The sequence below is a fragment of the Papio anubis genome, chromosome 5, assembly GCF_008728515.1.
Source record: "Papio anubis isolate 15944 chromosome 5, Panubis1.0, whole genome shotgun sequence".
Classification (NCBI taxonomy): domain Eukaryota; kingdom Metazoa; phylum Chordata; class Mammalia; order Primates; family Cercopithecidae; genus Papio; species Papio anubis.
The window spans coordinates 61,628,906-61,652,840 of record NC_044980.1 but is presented as its reverse complement, the minus strand read 5'-3'; the positions used below and the strand labels follow the sequence as shown (position 1 = coordinate 61,652,840).

At 38.2% G+C, this 23,935-nt stretch overlaps 1 protein-coding gene across 9 annotated transcripts in view; it reads right to left on the bottom strand.

Moving 5' to 3' along the window:
- The window catches only part of MAST4 (microtubule associated serine/threonine kinase family member 4), a 576,418-nt gene that overhangs the window by 284,443 nt on the left and 268,040 nt on the right, over positions 1–23,935 (bottom strand). For 4 of the 9 annotated variants that reach the window (XM_017959600.3, XM_017959601.3, XM_017959602.3 and 1 more), the window contains one exon: positions 20,384–20,458. The exons of 4 other annotated variants lie outside the window; for them this stretch is intronic. In XM_017959600.3, the coding sequence (XP_017815089.2) occupies positions 20,384–20,458 (75 nt within the window). Of the gene's footprint in view, positions 1–20,383; positions 20,580–23,935 lie in introns of those variants that run through there. One more of the 9 variants, XM_031666194.1, reaches the window with a different exon arrangement.

Below are 23,935 nucleotides of genomic sequence, written 5' to 3'. Positions count from 1 at the left end.
CAAGAATAGGCATCACAGGTGGCAGACAAGAAAGCGTGGTAGAAACTGGGACTTGGGTGAAATCTCTGAAACACATCTACCCTTGCGTGTGTTTGGACTTCTCTGGTATATGAGCCAATCGAGTCTCTTTATTGTTTAAACCAGTTTAACTTGCATTTTCTAGTCTTTGTAATTCAAAAATTCTTAAGTGACACAATACTTGAGCCTGGTCTTTCTTTTGCAATGTCTGGGAATTAGCCAGGCAGCCTTGGGAGTAGGTGAGGAAGGGGAATTCTAGAAAAGAGAACAGACGCACCTGGTAGGGTGGAGTGAAACAGAACGCACTCATGAAACAACATGGCTGGAACAGACAGCAGGAAGGAAAAATCAGCAGGACAGGAGTATAGAGGCAGGGAAGGGTTTTGGAAGTGGCTGCCTTTATCTTATAGGCAATGGGGAGCTCATGGAACATTTTGAAGAAGAAAATAAGCTGACCTAATCAACATGTTAAAAAAGATAACTCTGGCATCAGGGTGTCACATTGCTCTGGGAGGGCAACATGGGAAAGAAGTTAGGAAGCATGGCTGAGGGCCAGGAACAAGGAAGAGGCAGTGAGGAGGAGGAGGAGGAGGAGGTGGAGGAGGAGGAGGGGGGGGGGGGGCAGAGTCAAGAGAAAATTGTGTGTACAGGATCCACAGGAGTTGAGAGGAAATGCTCAACTCCTGGGCCGGTTTAGAACAGTTGTGGGAGCTCAGGACAGGGTACCATCCAGAGATGAGGAAAAAAGACTGTCTAAAAGCACTGAGGGCCCTTCAGAAGTTAAACGTAATGAAAATCTGAAAGTGGATGAAAAGATGGTAAAACCATTTAAGTTATACCAGCGTGTCCCTGATGAGTAGGAATATGAGACAAATTGTAAGATAAAATCCCAGATTTTGCTTAGATGAAAAGTTAAACATCATTCATGACAACCACCTTTTCCACCTTTAAATTTTTTACACAAATAGTGGGAACTGTCTTTCTTTACTAAACTCATCTACCTTCACTACCTTAATAATGGCATCTCACATTTACTGCACAGTGACATACATTATCTTAAACTTCACTATTATTCTCCTTTTACAGATGAGAGAACTGAGGTACAGACAGGCTAAGTAACTCACACAAGGTCATAGAGCTAGTAAAAGGCTTAGCTTGTCTTTGAATCCACATCTGCCCAAGTCCAGAGTTCGTTAATTATTTTTCATCACCAAGTAATGACTTGATACATTTGCACCACAGACTCCTCATATAGGCTATCAAGCTGCATTCATAGTTGGTAACACACTGTCAATTACTCTTAGGAGAGAAAAAACACAGATCTTGGCAACTCTTTCTAAGCAAATTTCACACTTACTTTTATAGACTCTGATTTTATTTGAAGCAAAGCCCTGTGAATATGTTACTTTTAACACAGACCTTTTAAAGCAGAAGAAGCGTAACAAGTCAAATAATCAGCTAACCTCAAGTAAATGGACAAATGAAACAAGCTTCCTTTCTAGCCAATTACTATGGGTTTTGATGCTTCCTAACACGTTATACCCTTGATGTCAAAATCAAGCTTGAGAATCAGACATCTGTACACATACGGTCTTCCAAGTCAGTATGACCTAGGGGGAATCTGTCTCCTAAGTCAAAGTTTACATGCTTCTCTGCAGGGTTTTGCTGAGTAGTAGCCAACACTTACATGAATAACAGCTCTAGATTATTGTTTATTATATACTAAGTGAAGTGCATTATTATATCAAGGTTAATAGCTTCCACAGTCATATTGTACTTTGTGTGCTCACTTTGTTTTCAAAGAACAAAAGAACTGTCTCTTTCAAGCAAAAGTTTCTGCATCGTTTTTAAAATTAAAGAAACTAGTTTTGATCAAATTAGAGAAGGCACAGTCCTTCTTAACAAAAGCTAAAATATAAAACACATATTATATCAATTGAACTCAAAGCTTAAAACAATCCTTACTTAAGTCAATTGTATGTTTCCTAGTAATTAAACAAATAGGATCAGGATTCAGACATACCCATATTCTATAATCCAAGTCAATGCCAGGAAGCATCCTTCAGAAACTTTAACTTCTCTAAGATTCAATTTCCAAAATTACAAAATGAAGATAATACAGCTTATCTTATAGGGTGTTGAGAAGATTAATGCTGACACATGTCCTGCACGTGGCACAGCTCCTAAACCTAAGAGCACCCTTAGTGTCAGCTATGACTATTTAAGTGCACTACTTGAATTAGAAGAAGGAACCTAGGGCACAACTACAGAGCTATGGTAAAGAGACAGCAAGGACTCAATAAAAGAGCAAGGGTGTGTGACCCGCACATCATCTCCACTTCTAAATCACCTGGGCACAGGGCTGTGAATACATTTGAAGATTCGAAGCAAATTAGACTTCAGTGAAATCACACACCCTGCTATTAATCAGTAGGAAAATTACTTTAGCAGGAGATCAAACACCAATGCTAGTTACATATTTAGAATTTTAATTGTCTTTAAGATAGTGCAGATTTCAAGGTCCTTCAGGATCTCTATAAAATTAAAGTCACTGTGGACAACTTTTGTGATTTCCTTTTTTTCCTTAGAATGACTTATGAAGGCTCCTGATAAATATGCGTATCAGCCCTGCCACTTAACTATGTTTCTTGTTACTTGGGAAAGCCTGTGACCTCCAGTGAGCTTAGATAAAAAGGCAACACTGCACAGCTGTGCCCCACAAGGCTCCGCAATGTTTTCCGTTCTTCTACCCATTACCAGCAAATTACAGTAAATTCAGGGTATTGATCTGCACAGCCCTATATGGGAAGAAAGTTACCATCGACTTTTATTGCTTATTGTTGGGTCCAATTCCCTAGAATCAATAAAAGCTACAATGTTCATAAGCTTCTAAAAAGCTAGTTAATATAGTGGATATGAGACATCTTTTAGAATCACTATAAATCTATGGGATTCTTCAACAGAACAGTGGAACACATCTTCAATGTTCAAAAGCTTTATTTGATTTTAGAGTCTTCTCATTACCCAGGAAAATGCCCCGGGAAAGAAGTGAATATCAATGATGTGGAATAAAAACTCAGCAACTAGAAAGAACCCTGCTTAACAGATTTCCACTTTCGCTTTTCAGTTCACTTGCATTTCCACACCAACCTCACTGTCCAATCCACAGCCAATCATTAAGAATTGTGATCATTTCTAAGAAGGTGTCTCTCACATAGATTTAAGATGAGTTTTCTTGACAGGACTTTCCAGGACCCATCAAGGGACCAGTTTGCTAATAAACGTACATTTCAACTGCCCCTAATTTGAAGAATCAATATCCTTTTATGAACCAATTTTTTTAAATCAGGTAATAATTCAAGTGTTCTATTACAATTATAGACAACCTTAATACAAAAAGAAAAAGGCTTTTTATAGAACCAGGAAACAGAATTGGATGAGACTATTTGACCAGTGATAGTGAATTTACTCTGCTGAGATTAATCATTTTTATTTACTACGGACACCTTGTGGTTTATCTAGCGGTCCCTATTCTGAAAGCCTATTTCAGTGTAGAAATTTACTGGCAAATCAGCTCAAGGGACCTCTTGAAGTGCTATATGAAGCTAATATCCACAAGTCTACTTTCTTCTGGCCATTCCTCTCCATCTAAATGCAAAAACGACACTTAAAATGTACATATAAAATGTATGAGCACAATGGAAGATTAATGACACACATATTCAAATAATCAATAATGTAAACTTAAGCCTTTAATGGTACTGAAATTTATTGTAAAGAGGTCACAGAATAAACAATTAGTTTATAGAAGATATATATCACTTAATCAGTAATAGATTCTATTTGTTACAGGGTACAGTACCTGCCATTTTTTAAAGTATTTTCTCCAACGTACTATTTTAAATAACATCATCTGAAAGTATGCAGGAATCGAGAACTTTGAGAATGAAGACCATGGGTTAAGGTAAGATCCCCTATTCCCCACTTCATATCCTCCCTCCCCATCACCACTATGAAAACTAGTACAGCTGTGGTTGCCATTGCAGCGTTAAACATCAACTTTATTCCTGAAAGGGACATATTCTCATATAGGATTTCATGCAAGCCTTACCCTATCCTGCAACTATAGGAAGAATGTTCAGTATTTTTTCAGATGCGGAAATTGAGTATTAGGAAAGTTATGTCATGATCTGCCCAAGGTCAGGGTCCTCACATTAAAAAAAGAAGAGCAAAGACAAAAGTAGCCAGGGTCCTCGATGATACTGTTTCCATATGGCACCAGCCCTGGACATTCTACCAACAAATATTCTTATATGAGAAAAATAAATCCCTATTTATTGAAGCTACTATTAGTTGGGTTTTCTGTTACCTGTAGCTAAGTACATTCCTGGCTAATACTAGTACTAAATAAACTTTGCAAATTAGCTCTGGCATAGTGTTTCCAAATACACACCAGACATCAACACAGCCCTGGCATCATAAAGGCTGGTGTATGTTACCCAAAGAAAATGAACAAATGTTCTTAAATCAGGATTAGGTTCTATGAGAAACAAAAGCCTTGAAAACATTGATTACAGATCTGTCAAGTTGTTTCCCTTTTCCAAAATATATTTGGGAGGGCTGTACAGTGCGTGTTAGTGACTTTGAAGTTAACCAAAGAGAGTCCAAGTTTAATGGCATCATATTTGTGACAGCTAATTAGCAGAAAATATTTCAGTGCAGTGAGTTTTTTTTTTTTAAAGCAATAAAAGGCTCTGGGGTTTTAATTGCTTCTTCCTAAAGACTGAATTTTGTTCTCGCTACAAAGACAGAATCCTTCCCTCAAAGTCAAAATGATCCCCTGTGGTTTTTTGGGATCACAAAGACTATACAACTGAGTGGACACTTATTTTTGAGACTTAAGAAAATGTTCATAAAGTGGCCTCTTATTTTTGTTAACCAAAATATCAAGTCATTTCCAAGCAAGAAGACCCTACCCTAATTACACGTGAATGCAGCCCTCTGCAATGTATGAATGAGTTTAGGGGGTTTTCACTTTAGTTTCTATTATACTAACTAGGTTCTTCTTTTGAAAAATAAAAAGCATACTAGATCGTATTGGATTGGCATGCCTACTGAATTACACAGAAGGTATGTGTTTTTACACAGAATTACACTGGATTGCCTTGGAAACATGAAACTGATAGTTGATTCTGGACTAACTTTCTTCAGAATAAAAGTTTAAACACACACACACACACACACACAGCAGCAACAAAAACTGATGATATAAAATAGTTCGAACAAAGGAGGTGGGGAGAATCCACGTTAGAACAAAGGAACTTTGAACAACACAAAGTTTTAGGCAGCCTAAACTATCATTTGAAGCTACACTATTTGGACAAGTTGATGAATTTGCACTAATACTTTTAAACGGTTCTGTCACTTTAAATGCTAGTTTAAAAAAGAAAACTGAATTACACTGAGTTGAACTGTATATCAACCAGAAAAAAAATAACAGTATCTAGAGTAAAAGAAACTCTTGAAGAATTATGCCTCTTTTAAAGAAAGAATCTAAAAACAAGTCTTATATGCTAATTGAATTAAGTGGCTTACTCACCCCTACTTAGGACCACCAGGATGAAAATCTTGAGGTGGCAGAGCTTCAGGTACATGGCCTGGTAGAGTGTCTCAGAAGTCTGGCTTGGGAGTCTGCATGCCAAAGTGAGTGCCAGCCCCATCTTTCCATATGGCCTTGGGTAAACTACCTACCCTTTCTGTGGCTTTCTTGCGTCGCTGGATATTGTAGATTTGAGAAGTCAGAGTTGTTGTGAGGACTAAATGAAATAATATATGTAAAGCACCTAGAGTAACCGGCACACACTGAGCACTCTAATATTAGATTATTATTCTATCTTAAATATTCATGCACAAATCTGACCTTGCAACCCTAAGGTTTTGCAATTTGGAAGTATAAATTATTCATCTACATAATAGGTAGTTATGCTGATGTATCTTCAGTGCACCAAAGGACAGACGAAAACTAGTAATAAATTTAAATATTATCTAAGCCTACTTCGATGAAAACTTAGAGAATCTATCCTTGAATTTATTATTGATACTCCCAGGTGCTTTTAAATGAACTTGGTTACTTTAAAACTAAGCCAAAATGGATTACCTGGGCAATTGTAATTGTCATTTATCAAGCATGAAGTCCATTTTTTAATGAAAAACAAACTTCTTACAAAGCTGGATTCCATTTTTATCCACCCACATGCTAAACATATTGGCATATGTTCCAAGCATTCCATAGCTGTATATTTTAAGCAGATCCTTTTTATCTTGCATAGCTTTCATTAAATTGCAAAAGTATTTCTTGCTATGACCAGAAATAATATGCTAGACTCTGCATTTTGTATTTTTCTCAGTCTACCTTTCATCAATAAATAACAGTGTTGCTTTAACTAAAAAGTGTGGAAAATTCTGATTGAATTTTCCACTTCAAAGTACACAAAATCATTTCATCTAACATGCTGTGTTAGAAAATCTATGCTCCATTCTGACCTCCTGTTGCAGTCTATTTCAAGTATTGGTGATGCACCGTATCACACTGCATGGCTGGTGAAGTAGAGTAAACATATTGACTGAGAAATGTTTTGAAAACCCCCATTCCACATAGATCCCAGCTACTGTCAAGAATCACAAAAATGTTTGCATTCTGTCTATGCAAGAGCATGACAGAGCTCTAGGAGAAATTCCCACAATAAATAAAACCAGCTACTTGCATAACACTCTGTCGAAGCAGGACTGTGCAGGCCTTACTGCTAGGGGAAGGAGGGGCAAGATTCAGCCCAAATAATATGCTCAGAGGTATATGGCGGAAGACGTTATTAACTGTGCCCTTCCTTTCACCTATTTGCAAGGTTAAAATAAAATTTAGCAGAAGAGATTACCACCACTAGTGAGAAGGCACAACTCTGCCGGCGGCCAAGGAACACATGGAAAGAAAGGTAATATATTGATTGACCTTTCCTTCCAATTGCAGTCTAGGCAGCTAACTGTCTTTTTTCATTTGGGGGGGATAAGACAGCTGACCTAGCTTATTTTCCTGGACTAGCAAACTAGGACAGTCCTTGGAGAAGTCAGGCAGCCGAGACCAGGATACTCCTACAGTAGCAGAGCATTACTACATTAACACTTATAATGAGGAGACCTAAGCCACAATGCTGCAACCAAACAGGCTTCTGGGGTAGAGCTCTTCCTTCCTCCAAATGCAAGCTTCCTGGGTTCTTCTCAGGAGACAGTGGAGAAGATGTTTCCAGGTATACAGAATGACAGTCCAATATGAATTATTCATACTCCCCAAAATACAGAGCAACAGAGTCCATTTAACTCAATATTTTCCAAAGAATGTTCTGCACTTTGTGAATGGCTTTATTTGACAAGAAAAACTTAAGGTTCCTTTGCTAAAAGGTTCTGTGTTCAAGTAAGTTTGAGAAACACCTAATTAAACATAGCTTAAAGGATTTGCTTATTTTAAGATTTCCCCAAGACTTTTTACAATCATTAGCATTTTATTTTCTAAGAGCAAGGAACATAATCTCTGGTGCTACCCAAATTTAATATGAAACACTTTTTGGGAAAACATAGGATGTGCTTCTGAAAGAATACACTTTGAAAAATGGGTGTTTAAATGAGCCCTAATTTTAGTGCAATCATAGAATGACCACAAGGAAAATGGAGACTGTTATTGCCACACGATGTACCAGTTATTGTACTTAGTAACTTAGAATTTCAGTCTTGAATTGTGCTATGATGAAAGAGGCGGTGGCCTACGCTGTAATTCAATAAAGTGTCCCTTTGGACAATTGCAAGATTGCAGCAACAAATCCCCCCCAAAAAAAGACTAAAAGCAAGAGCTACAGAAACAAGTCCCTTGTGTACTACAGTGATCAAATCTCTAAAGAAATAAACACAAGGCATAAAAATACATGAGTACCATACCATAGGTAGGCCTGCAGCTCACATGAAAGATAAATCCAGAAAATAAGGAGTGTTACCATGTCCATGCGTTTATAACAGTGACAGGACAACATAACTGTGCCCTATTTATGAATGGCCAAGGCTTATCTCTGTTCTCTTTTCCCTACTGGCAAATTTCCTAGTCTTCTTGAACAAATTTCCTATTTCTGAGACTTCCACATAGGACGTAAATAATCACAAGAGACCACTGCTCACAACATGAGTGAAGACAGAAAGAAAAGCTAGAAGTGAGAAGTAGGTTTTCAATTTGGCTGATTCCTTCTTACCCCAGTCATGGCAGATTCCTCCTCTTCCTGCCAATCCACCGGGGTGAGAGAAACCATGGGCCTCTTCTTTCCTTTGAAGAGTTTGCCCATTTCTGGAATTTACTTTTTCAAGATGTATGTTCTTAGCATTTTTTACAATTTTTTTAAACTATGATTTTTATTGCTTACTCAGCTTATTTTGACTGTAGGAGTGAGAGCAATGGTCCCTGGTTATAGTCTACCTCCTAAGTGGTAAAGGAAAGCTCAGAAATAGGAGTTTTTGCTTCTTCTCGTATCGGTAATTTTTCAAGTAGGTGCTAAACATTTTAAATCTCGGTAGAAACCGACGCTGAGGTAAATACTACTTAGTTTCAGAAAAAGGTATGCCTCTTCTGCGTCATACACTGTAGTAGGGTGCTGAGTCATTCTGCTCCCTGCTTGAGCTAGGTTTGGATATTGTTATGACCCATGGTCAAGAGAAGACACACAGATACAGAGATAGTCAAGATGCTGGTGCTGTCAGACAGACTAAAAAGTATGCTAAAGGATACAGTGGCAAATGTATGGCAACATAAAGAAGATGTGGGAATTTTTAGCAGAGAGATTGAATTATAAAAACAAAAAAGAAAAATCTAGCCTGAAGAATATATTAGAATGAAATGGGCTTACTCACAATGAAATGGGCTTACTAACTGGCAGAGTAAAGCACAATAAATGATCAGCAAAGTTAAGTCAAAATAATAGAAATTATCCCAAATGAATTGCCAAGGGAAAAAAAAAAAGCACAAACAAAATAAAAATAAAAAGAATGCCTAAGATCTGTGGGACAATATTAAACTTCCTAGTATAGATATAAATGGAGTCCCAGGAGAGAAGAGAAAGTGCTTTAAAAGATATATTTAAGTAGATAATGTCCAAGGATGTCCCCAAATTTGATGAATATCATTAATCCACATACCCTAGAGGCTCAGCAAATCCTAGGCAGAATAAATTCAAGGAAAACCATACTTGGGCACATCGGAGTCAAATCTCTTTTTTCAGGCAGGAAATAGATAAAGGTGTGTGAGGTAATGGAAAGGGAGTATCTATAAAATAAAATTTAAAAAACTCAAAACACATTAACCTGAAAAATGTTAAAACAGGCAACAGAGTTATCAAGACACTGAAACCAGTTACAAAAAGTTATCACTGGCCTCTGAGCACTGGCCAGCAAAACCTATGCCAGGTTTCTCTTCTCAAGCACTACCAGGAAACAGACTCCTCCTTCTGTCCACAGAAGCAGGACAAAACTTGATAAAACTTGCCCGGTTAAATGCTTAATTTTTTTTAAAGAGTTGCTGGTTATGTTTTGACTTGTTTTTGTTGCCTGACGGGTAAGGGGACTTGGGGGCAAATGAAACATAGAAGTCCCTAAAGGTAAAGGGATAATTTCAGTAGTTCTTCGTAAATAGAAGCCAAATTGAGTAACTTGTACTTAACCTCATCTGTGATCTTTTCACCTTTAAATTTAAAATATTTCCTACACCCTTTCTCCAAACAAATCGCTAATCCTATCTTGGCAAATTTCCTGTTACACAGTCTTTGGCAAGCACAACTCTGATGACTGGGAAAAGTCAACAAATTATAATTCACCAATTTTTTAAAGTCTTTAAAAATAAAAGTCCCCATAAGGATAGGAGAGGTGGGACTGTAACAATTCGCCTATGCCTACTCAACTTTTGCCAGCTGCAAAACAGGAGAAAAATAACTGCATTCCTGTGTTAGGAAAGAGAAATGGACTAAATATAATTTTCCTCCCAGATGTTTTTGGTCACAATATTCAAGTGGACTTAACATAGAAATTCCAGCAATTGAAATCTTAATAGCCATAGTGAGTATGATCTTTACACATATTATTTTACCCATGTTCTGAAATTCAATCCCATCCTTTCCGTAAAAACATAGAAAAACCAAAACAGCTGTCATTTTGCTGGATAATAAATTATAATGTTGGGAAGCAGTATCATGAAAAATACAATATTTTGAAAACAAAAAAAAAACTTCAAAACAATAGAAAATTCAAAATAGAATATAAAATTTGCTACAAAGATAGTACAAGAGGATCTTCTGGGGGCTGGTGATGCTGTTTTGTTTTCAATCTTGGTGCTGATTTCATGAGTAGAGTCAATTTGTGAAAGTTCATTAATACTTGCATTTTTCTGGATATGTGTTACTCTTACAACAGAAATAAAACGGTGTTCAAGATCTATGGGAAGGAGTGATTCTTCAAAAGGCAGCTGGCTACACTCACCTTCCAGTCTAAGTACTAAATCTCCAGCACTTAGCACAGTGCTTGGCCACAAAGTGAATGTCAGTATATACTGCATTAGTGGAACTGAGTTTCAAAGATATTTTTTATCTTTGGTATTTTTGGGTGCTTTAATACTGTGTTTCTATCATACCTTATATATAGCATCATGGAAAATAAGTGGAATCCACTCTCCTTAGAATTACTTGTATGGGTCTGAGTAGAGAGATGTTAGGCTGAAAACAAATGAGATAAGCTCTATCCTCTTCTACTTCTCCTTCTCATCTTCTACTTCTCGTCTTCTACTTCTCCTTCTCTACCTTTTGTTGCAATAAACTTTAGAGGATTGTGAATTTCCTCAAATGGTCCATTGTTAAGGGGAAGCTAGGCAATTCAGGAGGAATCCAGTAGAAGTTAAAAGGGACCAGGGAGGTTTAGCAGCTGGCACAGAATGAAAGGAAGAAACTCTGGGTCAAGAGCTGTGGATTTCTTTATGTTTAAAAAAACCCACTTTTTTTGGAAAGGTTAATAGATTACCACAGTCTATAAAGTATAGAGAAGCATTTAGTTTTTAAAAAACTCCTTTCCATCCTAGTCCCCCATTCACCCAATTCCCATATTACTCTCCCAGAGAGAACCACTGTTCTAAGTTTTGTATGAACTTGTCCAGAATTTATGTGCAAATATGTAACATCTGACTACATGAGCCAATGAGTACATAGTCTTATTCTCCTCCTACTTTTACAGCAAATGAAACATATTAAGCCTACTATTCGGCCCTTTGACTTCTTCCTCTGATCAGGAGATCCTTTTATATCAATGCAAAGCCCTCAGTCTTTTATATAGCTGTATGGTATTCCATAGCACAAAGGAAACATAATTTGTTTATCTACTTAACTACTAAAAGATATTTGGGTTGTTTCCAATCTTTTGGTATTAAAAAGGATGCTATAATAAAAAATCTTTTCCAGGACTCATTCAGCATGTACACTGGTCTATCGGATGGCTTTACTCCCCAAAGAGGAACTGGTGGGTCAAAGGGTACATGTATTTTGATTAACACTGACAATGTGCCATCTGCAGAAGTTGCTCTAACCTAAATTCCTACCAGAATTATAAGAAAGTTATTTCCCAGACCAGTGGCTCATGCCTGTAATCCCAGAACTTTGGGAGGCCAAGGCTGGTGGATCAATTCAGCCCAGGAGTTTGAGACTAGCCTGGGCATCATGGCGAAATCCCATCTCTACAAAAAATACAAAAATTATCTGGGTGTGGTGATGTGCGCCTGTTTTCCTAGCTACTCAGGAGGCTGAGGTGGGAGGATCACCTGAGCCTAGGGAGGTCGAGGCTACAGTGAGTCGTGAGTGATGGCACCATTGCACTCTAGCCTTGGTGACAGAGTAAGACTGTCTCAAAAAACAAAACAAAACAAAGAAAGCAAGCTATTTTCCCAGAAAGTATAGCTGCAAAATACTTTTAGTTTTAGATTTCCAGTTTTAGAAACCAGAAATACTCCCAGTTTTAGATTTTTGCCAAACCAACAGGTAATTAATATATATGTGTGTGTGTATATATGTGTGTGTGTGTATATATATGTGTGTGTGTATATATATGTGTGCATGTGTATATATATTTATTTTAAACTTATATTTATTTTAAACATTATATATATATCAGTACAATTTTTAATTTGTACTTTTCTTATAAGGGCAGTTGAGAATCATTTCCTATGCATATATTCGTATTTGATTTTCTGTGAACTGTTCATTTGTTTGCTTTACCCATTTTTCAATAGAATTGTTAGGGGTCTGCAGTTCTTGTTAAAGCCAACGGAGACAAAAAAAATCCTTGTAAACTGGGCTAGGAACCATAAGGAGAATGCACACTCTTCCATCAGCTTTGCAGCTTTACCTAGGTCCATAGGAGCCAGGGGCCAGAAGAGCAGTATCTAGGACAAAAGATTTCTCTGGCATTTAGGTAGAAAGAACATCACGATTACTTCAGGCTAAAAGAGAAAAAAAGATGGTATAGTGGTTGCTTTCCTCTTGAACCCTGAGAAATCTTGCATTGCCTAGCACAGTCTGTGCCCCAGGAAAGAGGCCCAGGCCTTCCTACGTGTTGGTGGCAACGACTAGGCTATGACGGCAAAGTACAGAGATTAACTGGTCTGAATCCTAGCTTCATCTTTTACTAGCTCTGGGATTTTGTGTGAGTTATTTAACCTCACTGCCCAAAGGTTCTGAATTGTTGTGTACAAATTTGCCAGGTAGGTAGAAGATGTGTTAAGAGTAGCCCCAAAACACAACATGACACTTTTTCTGGACATAGAATTGACCATTTGAAATATGGGAAAACATTATCCTTTTAGTGTGATACACGTTGTCATAGCTTTGTCCTGCAAACTGGCAAATGTGGCCCACAGGAATCGACATTGAACATCTAAGACAGTTGTCCTACAGAGTTAAACAATGACCAGGAGAGAAGAAAATTCAGTTATCTGGCCACTGCAAGGTCTTCCTTATGATCCAATCATGATAGGTATTTATCTATTTATTTATGTCTCACTAACGCTTGCAGCTCAAACTGCTTTATCTTTTGATAACAGGAAGCTGCCTTTAAATTCATTGAGAGATTTTTCTGCTTTCCTTCATGAGTCATCCATGCCTCCCGGCCAGTCATAACAGAAGCAACTAACTGTAGTAAAAAAAAAAATCAATGAAAAGGTAGAGGGGCTTTTTCTATGCCTTAGGAACGCCTGATATCTCTAGCAATTTCAGAAAGTTTTACATTTCTATTGTTTTTACTTTTAAAGGCTTATGTTTTTCATGACGTTGTTTTCCAGCATCATAATTTAGTGCCTAGTACAAATGACAGAAGTTTTTGTTTTCCTTAGTTTTTCAGGGCTGTCCATCTTGTTCTGCGTTGCTTGATCTTGTTCAGTTTGTGGAAATTCATCAAACTGTACACTAATGAGTCTGTATTATATTTCAATAAGAAGTTTTATATACATGTGCACACACTGAAAGAAAATGGTCAGCCTCCACAGAGAGGAAGCAGTTGCGAATGCCAGGCCCGTGCCAGTGGTACCACCTGTGGAAGGCATTTTTACCTCTCATCTCCACTTCAGTTACATCCATCAGGAGTCAGCAAGGCTTAGTGGTTAAGAACAGGGGCTTAAAGCCAGACTAATCAGGCTTGAATCCTGGCTTCACTTTGACCAGCTGTGTGACCCTGTGCAAGTTACTGAACTTCACCATGCTGCAGTTTCCTCATCTGCAACATGGTGTTAACAGTACCCAAAATCCTCAGGTTGCTGTGCAGATGAAAGCGGTTCACACGTGTGTAAAGCAGCTGGGAGTATGCTGGGCCCATGTGAGTACTATGTCGGTATTAGCTACCCCATTGCTCCCTATAGCAGTACTTACCTTACAGGTGGCTGCATCCACTTCTCAAGCATTTAAGCCTCCCTTATGTCATATTTCTTTGCCTACCAATTTCTCCTTGTGGAGGTCCAAGTGTAGAGGAGAGAGTAGGCTGACTCCTACTCCTCAATCACTCATCCGTTTACTTATCTGCAAGGCTACTTTCCAGTCCTAAGCCCTTCCCTCCTGCCTCCAAGCAATCTTTCTCTATATCTGATGGACATTCAGCTATTTGCACATGCTCCTATAAAATGTACATTGTGTGGTGTGTACTTTTAATTGACTGACATTAGAAGTATGATTCTGAAGAATTGATGTTTTAAGCTTGGTTCCACACAGCAATATGTTTTAGGCTCTATCCGCATTGCTGCGTGTTCCTTTGGGCTGTTGCTTCCAATGGCTAAATGGTACTCTATGATATTCCCCCATTTACCCAACCACCCTCAACTGTCAATGCCCACAAAACCTCTGACTTTCTGTCACAACAATGCTCCAAAAGACACCTGGGTACATGTTCTCATACAAACACGTCCTCTTTAGGATTGAGGCTGCTGGGCCATAGGGCAGACTATTTCTCATTTAACTCAGTACTGGCTGTACTTAGGCCAAAACAGCCTGATCACTCTATGGAATGGCTTCACCAGATCATCTAATTATAACATTCCTAATGAGGTACATGGTGTGACTTCCCCCGTTGTACTGATAAGATAAAAGATTTTCCCTTTGCTTCATAGCTGCTATACAGAATTTGAAAATAGGGCACATGACCTCAGAGCTGCAGTGTCTCTCACCACAGAGGGCCACGACAGGAGCATACCTTCCATCTCATCTCGGCCTGTGTCACATCCCCTATCTCCTGGCCCGACCAATGACTACTGCATGCATTCCCATAATGGACATGCCTAAGCTCATGCTGTTTAAAAAGTCCCATCCCACCTTCCAGGCCCACATGGAAAACCACCACCTCAAGGACACCTTCTCTGGCTGCCACTCAGATCTCCTTCCACTCAAAATCAACATTGCACTGAGACTGTTTACCAGGTAATTCATTACTGTCTCTGCTTCATTTATTTATTTTTGCCAGTTAAATGACACTTGAGGGGGTAAGAATTAAATACTGCAATTTATATTCCTCCGTGGCTAACACATTGCTGAGTGTACAATAAGCAATTTTTAGAAACATATAGTAGAACTGGGGCTAGGCCCAGTGGCTCTCACCTTTGATCCCAGAACTTTGGGTGGCCAAGGCAGGAGGATCGCTTGAGCCCCAGAGTTTGAGACCAGCCTGGGCAACATAGCAAGACCCTGTTTTTACCGAAATAAAAATAAAAATGTGAGCTGGGTGTGATGGTGTGTACCTGTAGTCCTAGCTACTTGGGAGTCTGAGGCATGAGGATCACCTGAACCCAAGACTTAGAGATCACACTGAGCTATGACTGTGCTACCGCACTCCAGCCTGAGTGACAAAGTGAGACCCTGTCTCTACAATTATTTTTATTAAAAAAATAAAAATACATAGAACTATATAGACTTTTAATAATGCAGACATTTTACCTCAACAATCATGTGGTCCTAACCACTTATTTACAAATGAGGGGAAAAAATGATTACCAAATAACTATGGTAACAGTAATCATAACTTAAAAGATTGTTATAGTTTGGTACTCATTAAGTGCCTGACCATGTGGTAAAAACTGTTTATGCATTATCTCATTTAATCCTCAAAATAACCTGATGAGATTGAGATTATTTTGTTCCCTATTTTTCAGATGAGGAAGCTGTGATTTTCTCAGGGTGATTAAGTAATTGACTCAAAGTCATGGTTAATAAGTTTCAGAAATGAGATTCATGCTCATTTTAGTTGGGACCAAAGATAATTTATAAATGACTGATGTAAAAACACAAAAAAACTATAAGCTGCCTCAGAATTTTCTATTAGAAATTTATCATCCCTAAAGGCCTTTATAAAAAGTTTACAAAGTACATTTTATGTGACTAAAATATTCCCAGAATAATTATGGCAACCAGTCTTCCAATCCCTTCCTCATCTTTCTATGTCCTTAAATATAGTAACAAGTATTGCACCCTCTGAAAAAGAAATTATTCTTTAACACTTGAAATTCCTAAGACTAGGAAGGTGTTAATTACCATCCAGAAACTCAATGCATAATAAGGCTCAAAAATGTAGATATTTTAAAGCCTATCCCCTTAGTGCTTAAAAATCAACCTATTTTTTTGATGCTACAGACAGAAACACAATTCCTTGATTTTCCATTACCTTTATATTATATCATCTATGCAACTATGAACTCCGGCCAAGACAGCTTCTTGTTCCCTGTGAACAGTGGGTTTCTAAGGTCTCAAAGACACTTATTCTTCAGATAGGTAAAAATGAAAAAAAGGATCAATCCTAAAAGGTTTACAGTAGTGAGAAAAGAAGACCATCTGCTCTGAGATAGCTCTGGGCGGATTTTCCCAGCAGGAAAGCCCAGGTTTTAGAAACCTTGTTATCATTAGAGAAAAGTAAAGAAATTGCTGAGAATTAGGATAAAAGATTTTCAAGCCCTACAGCAGACAGAAATAATGTATTTTAGAATTATATGAAGGTTTTTGGTAGTTGGATTATCTGTGAATTTGGGTAGTTTGGTTTGTTTTTTAAAGAAGGGTAGACTTACAACACTTTCGGGTTCTGAAATTGATCAGATGCTATGCCTACCACTATTTGCTCTCACATACTCAAAATCTCATACCATCTTTATGAACCTGTTTATTCTGGATCAGCAAAGCTTCCAATGTAAAATGACAGCCCATGTAGAATAAATCTTCATCATTCTTTTGTGCTGAAATGCCAGGAGATTTGAAAACTAATCCTCTGTACACTCTCGTGTTCTCGTCTGTCCACCAGATCATGTCCCTGATGCTCCCATATCAAATAGATTTTTATTTAACAGAGGCCTTTACCAGCTCCACAAATAACTGCTCCATGGTCTTTGAACTACTATTCCTATTGCCCGTTTTGCTTCATTCTTTGTTCATTTGCTGTATTATGGCGCTCATACTGAGGGACAGACAGGTGAGCATATTCTCAAAGTGAAAGGCACTTTAGAAATTCCCAGCAGACAAGCTTAGCCAATCAGAGGCACAATACTTATCTTTGTTTTCCCCTAACCCTTTACTCTTATTCAAATAAAACAGATTTAAAAGCTTGTTTTTCTATACTCAAAGCACAAAAGGCTTTCTAAGACAAAGAAAAAAATCAGGCTAAAAAAAAGCCAACTCCTTGAGTAAAACAATGAGTCCCTTATTTCTGCTCCATATTTTCCCTATAGCTTTAAAGTAATTTCTCTTTTAAAAATTAACTTCCTCTGAACATACTAAGAGAAGACTGCCTAATAATAATACTGTGCAAGGAATAAGGAACGACATTTGTTGAGAGATTTTAGGATTGAGAAATACCAGGCGAAAACCTCAGACTAAATGGTAATATATCTAGTTATAAGTAGCCTTAGTGGAAAAACTCAACAATTCCGTATTTGATTAACGGAAGATTTCTTATACTCTCCTCACAGATGAGAAAATCTAGAGCAATGGGGCTCAGTGTTAAATGATCATCCAAGTCCACAGAGCTGGTTAATGACAAAGCCTAACATACAATCCAGTCCAGTATATTATTTGCACCATATCATATTGCCATTGTAAAGCTAAACATTTCTATCTGAACACACTTAGACGTAGACTCACGATAAAATCAATGTTCTCAAAAGATTTGGCAGCTGGTTTACCGTAATTTGTTACTGACCCCCCAGAACATAGGAACCTGTAATTTGTAAGAATTCTTTACTACGGCTCAGGTTATTGAGTTGAAAATGACATAGTGCAGAATCTAAGCAAAGTGTGCTTATAAAGAAAGGTCACTGGCTACACACATGCACATTTCCATTTGCCATTTACTGTCCAAGTAATGTATCCACACAGCAAACCGTGGCTTCTCCTATGGCTTCCTAATGTTAGAAAACATTTTTAGGCCCTCCTCAAATTTCTACCACTGCAGTGTTTTGAGGAGGAAAGAATGTGACCTTTTAAACCTATTTGGTAATGTGGCTGAACCAATTCACAAAGCACATTAAGGCAACAGACATCTTCTCTATGGCAGTTTAATGAGTTCCTCTTAAAATCTGCCTAGAAAAAGAAGCCATGATTCTTGCTCAAAACAAAATGGAACAACAAAAAGACTCTCACCACCAGTAGAAGAAAGTTAGCTAATTTACAGTGTACTATAGAACACACTGCACGGTGAGGCACGGTATTTCTGCAAATGCCAAAACAGAATGAAACGAATACAGGACAAAAGAAAGAGGGGGAACAAAAGCACATGCTGAGCTGAGTCCTTAAAATACCACCAATCAAGAGGTGCACGCTGTGTGTAACAGTAGATGTACTTAATGCACCCAGTATTTTAGTGCCTCATTAGTGAAAAATCTTAGGCAGGGTCCAAGAAGGCCCCGCCGTACTCTGAGTTGTGCTCTACGTTAGCAAAATTCACATGTTACATGATGAAACCATATGACTTATTCAAAGCTAGTCTGTTTTTTCCTTCATGTATCAACAGAACTCCCATGACTTCATCTCGACGCTACTGAGCTATAGCGAGTTGTCTGGGGCTCGGCGGGAAGGGAAGCCCTAGACACTTAATAAATGTGACAAAGAGCTATGACATCTGCAGTCTAGTTTCAAACACTTCAGCATAGGCAATGTAATATATTTATGGATTAAAATTACATCCTGGCCAGGTGTGGTGGCTCACACCTATAATCCCAGTACTTTGGGAGGCCGAGGCAGGTGGATCACCTGAAGTCAGGAGTTCTAGACCAGCCTAGCCAATATGGTGAAACCCCATCTCTACTAAAAATATAAAAATCAGCCGGGCATGGTGGCAGGCGCCTGTAGTTCCAGCTACTTGGGAGACTGAGGCAGGAGACTCACTTGAACCCAGGAAGTGGAGGTTGCAGTGAGCCGAAATCATGCCACTGCACTCCAGCCTGGGTGACAGAGTAAGACTCTGACTCAAAAAAAAAAAAAAAAAAAAAAAAAATTATATCCTATACACAGTCAGTGGTCCTAATCAGAATTGACTTCCCCAGGGTGGTAAACTAGCATTGTATCAGAGGCATCTGTGTCTTAGTCAACACCAGAGATTTTGCTAATTGGCATACTCAAATGGATTTTCATTGGTGAAATCAAAATCAGTGGCTTGCTGCTCACGTGGCAGATGTTTAATAACAGGTTTCCATCAATGAAACTAGTGGTGTTTAAGATAAGTGAATTGGCAAAATTTTCCACCCTTGTATGAACAGAGCATGAGAATCTAGGGATGTCTACAGTTTGTACCCTCAGGACATCCGATGTTCAGTTGCTAAATGGCCTTATGTCCAGCAGCTGGGTCACAGGATGCCCACTCCCTGGTGCCCACTAAAAAGGTGAGAGAATCCTGCCTCTGGAAAGTTGACACGTTGACCTGGAGTGGAACTGTCCAGAAAAATTTGACTGGAGCACTTAAAAAAGCCAGAAAGCTGGAACTTCATTGAGTTTATGGGACAGGCTTCATGAATGCTTCAAACCTATTTGGTAATAACTGTTTAATAAAAGTCTGTTACACAGAACTGGCCTGAGACTTAGTTGAGCTGCGTGGGATGAGCAAATCCTCACACAAAACTTCAGCCACTTTTCTTTGGCTACTGCTAACTATTAAAAAGAATTGGGCATGACTAATAATTGGCTTAAGACTATTCTCAACATGTACGTAAAATATATAACTGCTGCCCTGAAGACAACCCATCCCAGCCTGGTAAATTTTCAGGAGCTTTCCAAGCCACTTGTTAAAAATTGCCATTATTGTGAATTAAAAATGTCTAAATTTAAAGTAAATATCTTATATTGAAAACAAGGGTAATAGATACTTAAAACTGATACACTTCCTATGTAGTTTGCTATGTTTTATGACGGTTTACGTCAATTGTATTTATACGGTGGGAAAACCACATAATACAACTACACAACAGTGTTCCACTGGGCCTCTCTTTCCAGCTCTGAGTTCAGTGATGTCACACTGGTACTGGAAATTGGCCAGGGTGGGAGTATCTACACCAGGGAAACCAGCAGATGCTACCATCAGGGATTTACTTTGTTTTCAGGACTAGTTGTTAAACACTTACCAGAATACCACTGATGTGCATGGTCTTGATTTAATAGAGAAGACTTTGACTCCTCTCAATATCCATATTCTAAAACCCTGGAATATACCAGCATAAATAAAACCCCACACCCTGTTTACCGCAGCGGGACCGTGCCGCCATGCACACCCGCTGCCCAGGGCAACGGGACACACTCACTTTTGAAGTAGCTGGGTCCACTAGTCTCTGGCGATGTCGGGCTGAGTTGAAATGGCTCTTCGGAGGCTGCCCTTCCTGACAGTGAATGGAAGATGGGGAGTGAACGAGAGGTGGGAAGGGAGAAGGTGGGGTGTGGGATGATGGAGAAATGGTCAGAAAAGGGAGAGGGACAGTGTTTAACGGCACTGTATTTTGTTTTAGCTAAACATCAACAACAAAAACACAAGACACATTCTACCCCACAAAAGCACATGTGATGTGCAAGTTATTTTGTTATAAACAAACTTGTATGTGCATGTGTGTAATAAAGTCACAAACACAACCCAGTATTAAGATATTTCCCATCAGATCTTCATTTTTCTATTATTTGATAGTTGTCTCTATTTCAAAAACACTAAGGGAAACTGAAACATGATTTCTCTGAATATGAAGTCCATCTTTCTGAAATAACAGAAAGTACTGCAGAGCCTTCTTAGGGTTAGAATTGCCACCCATTTAGATATGAACAAAATGATGTGGAAATCACAATCTTCCTCCAAACCATGACAAGTGTCCTGCCTGAGAAGCTTCTCTCTCTGTCATCCTGGCAGAATTCATGGTGTCTGACAGCCACCATAAACTCTGCCCCTAAATGCATATTATATTTTATTGGCTGAAACAGAGATTTAGCATTACGTTTGTAATTTAAACCTATGTAAAAGAGTAGTCTCTCCTAAGACCAATCCTGTTAACGTCCTCATATACATATTGGACATATGGGTCACATGGAAAGGCGTAACACCTTCCTATTATTCATTCCATACCAAACACACAAACATACAACCCAAGGTACTATATTTAAAAGGGAAGTCTGGAATGGGGCCTCATTAATGGTATAGAGTTTTACTTCTCCATCTCTCAGAGCTGGACAACAGTGAACAAGAACTTAAGAAGCAAGTACCACCCACTGTGAGCATCAACTCCAGGGAAAGGGAGATGAAAGCAACCAGGAGATGGTCTCACAAAATCCCTGGGCTTAAAGGCCCCATGCAAGTGAGAGCCAACATCAGCAGCGAAATGACCCTCATATGAGGGCTAGCATTTGCTCAGCTCTCTTAACAGAGGAGGGTGAAAAGACCTCCTTAGATAAAAATGCAATTTCTATATTACAATACTTAAGTATTCTTTTTCTTCTTCTTCTAGGAATAACAGCTCTATTACTTTTAAGACGTGTATCAATCACACCCACTTGAGTTGCCAACAATCACTGCTTCGGCATTCACAGTATAATGCTTACCTTTCAAAAAGGAAATGTTCTAAGTAGCAGATTGCCAGTCAGGATTATGTTTTTCCTAGTAACCGCCCTGCCAACATGCATTCTTTCTCTACCCTCTCTGGGAAAAAAATACAAGGAAACAGTCTTGAAACTCTGCTGACCTAGAAAATGTACCAAAGCTTTAAGAACAGAGAATCTTTCCATTGACTTACTGACTATTGGACAAAACAAAACCAAGCAAAAACCCGAGCATGTCTTCCCATGTCCATAGAATCAGGAGTTTTCACATGAGAAATACAGTGTTTGAAAAAAAGCATTGTGGATTATTTATTTAGTTTGATGTGAAAGTGCTCCTTTCAACTTAATGGTTTATCAGAAGGTGGTTTTAAAGCTTTTTCCCCACCTAAAAGTTATCAAATGTAAATAAATAATTATCCTCATTAATCTGTCTGAATAACTAATCATCCTTATTAACTTTCCCTATGGAATGGTTACAACTGATTTAAGAGTTCCAAAGCACAGTGCCAGGCTCCCACTCATCGGGAAAAAATTAACCTCAGCATTAAATACACAATTACAGTCAATGTGCAAATTAACTAAATCCTGGGCCTGTGGTTTATTGCTCTTCTTCTGACTCCAAGGTGAAAATGTTACTTTATTTTTTAATTAGCTAATTGTGCCATGAACTCAGCAGGGGGCAGATGTTGATATTAAACCCAGGATCTGAATCTTAAACTCCCAGTAGGTAGGAGACTGGTTTAAAGAGAGCAAGCACATCCTTCAAGGGTTAGGTTTTTGAAACCCAGTGTCCATTTTATCTAATTTATTTTCAAGTACAATAAATCTGTAACAATAGTCTGCTCACAATGAACAAATAGGGCCATGAAATAATCAATGTATTTACACAGAGATTCCAGTAATACATCTTCATAGAAACAAGGAAGAGCCTGGAGGATTAAAGTCATTTAATAAATTACATATGGAGTGAAAATAAAGGAACTGTAAACAGCTCACCACAAGTTTTTCTCCATGTGACTCATACCTTAAACTAACCTTAATTTTCAATGAACTAGTCACTTGGTATTCTATTGCTTAAAAAAAAAAAAAAAAAAAGGTTTGTGATGGTTATTTGTATGCATATATAGAGAGAGGGAGAGAGTTAGTTAGTTAGTTTGGTGACACTGAGACTTTGTGGAAAGGTGCACATAGTTAGATCCAAGATGGTAACCTTTGAGAAGAATTTAATTCCTTAGAAGTTGAACATGCCTGCTTCTTCACTTTAGGGAGATCCTACCTGAAAATATTTTTCTTTCCCTATTCCCAGTCTTGCTACCTACCAGATCCTATGACACATCCAAGAAAGGTACAAATTCTAAATCTTTGAACTTAGTCATTTAAGTACAGCTGTATCAGTTTGATTATGTAATACTTTATACAGTTTTGAAAAAGCAAACAGGGCTCTCATAAGTGATATCACAAGGAATTCATGATCCCATATAACAGATTTGTTCACACAGCTTTCCGTGTTCAGGAGAACATTAAATTATGTCACTCAACACTAAAGGCAAAATCTGTGACTTCATTTTCCCAAATTTTAAGAATCCGTTTCTGTTTCTAAATGACAGCCTTCAGACTCTGGTACTGTCATTCCAGACTGAGACATCAGTCTCCTGCTATCACTTACCTCCTGGTTAATGCCATCAACATCAGCAAAATAACAAATTAGACCTGGGCAAGCCCCACAGGGCTCTAAACTGAATCGCTTATTTGCATATGCCAATAGGGCTCTTTACTGCAAGGGGAGCTGGCTGAGGAAGGGGTGGATTCCTCACCATTAGTTTTGTGGAAAGGGAAGCACATTCTATTGCTTAGGTGAACCCAACCAAAATCATTTTGCTGGGATAACTATCATTAATAAAAGAAGCAACCCCCAGTTATGTAAATAAACTCTTAGAGACTAATAAAAGAAGAGTTGACATGTGCATAATGAAGAAACTTAATGAGACATATTTCATCTCTATGCTAAATGCTTTTACCAAGCCTTCTCCTATTAAGTCATTTTAGAAATTATAAATATTCCTTAATACTACACATCATACTTTTTAAATAAATTATTGTTCCCTTAACATTACAGATCTGATAGCTTAGTACTTTAGCTTAATTTGCATCGTGTAAACATATTTACAAGAATGCTCTATGGAAAACAATGTATCAGGCATGAAATAATGGGTGCCCAGTGAATTTAGTTGCTAACATCAGACAATTTATAAAAGCCTAATTCTTTAAATCAGGTATAA